The sequence below is a fragment of the Sphaeroforma arctica genome (assembly GCF_001186125.1).
Source record: "Sphaeroforma arctica JP610 unplaced genomic scaffold supercont1.5085, whole genome shotgun sequence".
Taxonomy (NCBI): Eukaryota; class Ichthyosporea; order Ichthyophonida; genus Sphaeroforma; species Sphaeroforma arctica.
The window spans coordinates 1-2,124 of NW_014035473.1; the positions used below are offsets into that span (position 1 = coordinate 1).

The following is a 2,124-nucleotide window of genomic DNA, read 5'->3' on the forward strand; positions in this document are numbered from 1 at the left end:
TTTCCATGGGTCGGAGTTACGTAAGGGACAACACAGCGTAATGGTAGATTTAGTAATATTAACATAATTTAACAACTGTGCGATAAGTTGACAAGGTGGGTTAGCCCACGCTGTTCTTGCAGCGAACACACCATGGGCTCGGTCTCATCTAAATCTTGGGGGGAAACCCGCTGCCCCCTTAGAATACCCACATAAGCAGACATCAACTGTGGGTAAGGAAAAATCCTTCTCCAGATGCAACACATTTTCGGGGTCATTCACTGTTGTGCCCATCGAGGCAACACCACCAGTGCCCTCCACTTCCTTAACAAAGTTAGGCCTGCATGGGACAAAGCCACGATACATCCTGTAAGGCATGCCGACGGCAGCAAATATCTGCATCGGCATTGCGAGAGCTTCAATGATCTCTTCCCCGTCGGTGCCATCTGCAAGCTTTACCTTTCGTAGCAGTGTCAACGGGTAACAATGCTCGCGAAAAGTAGTTTCCCGTGTGACGCAATCATCACGCTGCCGCTTTCCCTCTCTAACCCACTTGTTCATGGCGCCTAGTGCCTTGCTTTGGTTGATTGCCTCAGAGACTGGCGCATCACCCAGATCAATCAGACCCCTTGCTGAGTTAGCATGGCTTATCTTAATTCGTTTCTAGCGACTGTATTGAAGAGCCATAGTACGCGTTCCATCTTGCGGTCTGGCCCCATACCCTCCTTTACCCGTAGCTGCGTATTATGTCGTTGCGATATTCCACCGTGTTGTCTTGTATTGCCACGTATTGCCTCACGTCCTTCTGCTTTCTTAAATACAACCCAGACTTGCACGAAAGTTTCTCGCGACCGTGAAGTAGCCGCACCTGTTGCATAGTTCTTAGTAACCTTATTGAAAGAAGCTAAGAGCCGTTTCTGATATTGAGTACAAATTGTAATAATAAGATATAGATGTGTCTATGTAGATACGAATATGTGGACACAGAGATGTGTAGGTGTATCGCAAATACTCAGCGACCTGAAATACTCGGGTGCTGGTCTACCAGCAGCCCATGCATGCACGTATGCTGGGCTGCTAGTAGACCAGCAATCGAGATTTCAGGTTGCTAAATATTTTGTCGTAAGTGCATGCACATGTTCTTGTGCATGCACTTTCAAAAACAAATGCTCAGCGGCGGGTCATACTCGATTGCTGATCTACTATCAGCCCAGGATACGTGCATGCAGTATAGTAGGTGTCCATGCTTCAGGCTGTGATGCATGTTGCCAGACATGCATCATGTCATCATATGCATAATGCATGCATGTACGCTAGGCTCTTGGGCTCTTGGTAGACCAGCAATCGAGATTGCAGGTCGCTGAAGATTTTCTCGTAAGTGCATGCACATTTTCTTGTGCATGCAAGGTATGTGTTTATGTTTATGTATATGTATATGTATGTGTATGTATGTGTATGTATGTGTGAGAGCATGAGTATGAGTATGAGTATGTATGTGTACTGCCATACACATAGATGCACGTATATGTAGCGTAGGGGTTCTTTGTTCCTGCACCACGTGTCATATACATTTACTAAGTGTATGTATGTGTGTGTTATTAATTGCAAGCACTGCGACCGGCACAGACACATATATGCGTGTATATGTAGACATACATACGTCTATGTGTACTGCCATACACATAGATGCACGTATGTGTATGTGTGTGTGTATGTGTATGGGTATGTATGTGTATGTATGTGTACTGCCATACACATAGTTGCACCTATGTGTAGTGGTGGGTTTCTCTGTTCCTACATCACGTGCCATATACATGTAATAGCCGGGCCTCCACATTAGACTCTATGTTATAAACGTACTCTTAAGAAGTACGTAAATTACAAACGTACTCTTAATAGTACGAGGAACTTAAGTTTCCTAAATGGTTTTTAATGGTTTTATTAATTAATACCTTTTCCATTTTACATATCAGATATTTGGACGAGGCCATTAAACGGCCTCAGTAAAATACGAATCATAAGAATTGGTCTAGTTCTACTAATAGAACTATATTTACTTTACAACTCTATTTATATCTGAATACTTCGGTAGCGAGATGGCTCAACCGAATATAGGTTTCTAGGGACTATTAACGTTACCTAGTT

At 43.5% G+C, this 2,124-nt stretch overlaps 2 protein-coding genes across 2 annotated transcripts; both read right to left on the minus strand.

Moving 5' to 3' along the window:
* Positions 1 to 144: 144 nt before the first annotated feature.
* SARC_14771 (hypothetical protein) lies at positions 145 to 540 on the minus strand (the record flags this gene model as incomplete). The annotated part of the gene is made up of 1 exon (XM_014291093.1): positions 145 to 540. The coding sequence occupies one exon, from the start codon at positions 538 to 540 to the stop codon at positions 145 to 147; it is 396 nt and encodes a 131-aa protein (XP_014146568.1).
* Positions 541 to 626: 86 nt separating this feature from the next.
* SARC_14774 (hypothetical protein) lies at positions 627 to 896 on the minus strand (the record flags this gene model as incomplete). Its single annotated transcript, XM_014291094.1, has 1 exon — positions 627 to 896. A coding segment is annotated over one exon (270 nt), but the record flags the coding sequence as incomplete, so codon positions are not given.
* Positions 897 to 2,124: the final 1,228 nt, after the last annotated feature.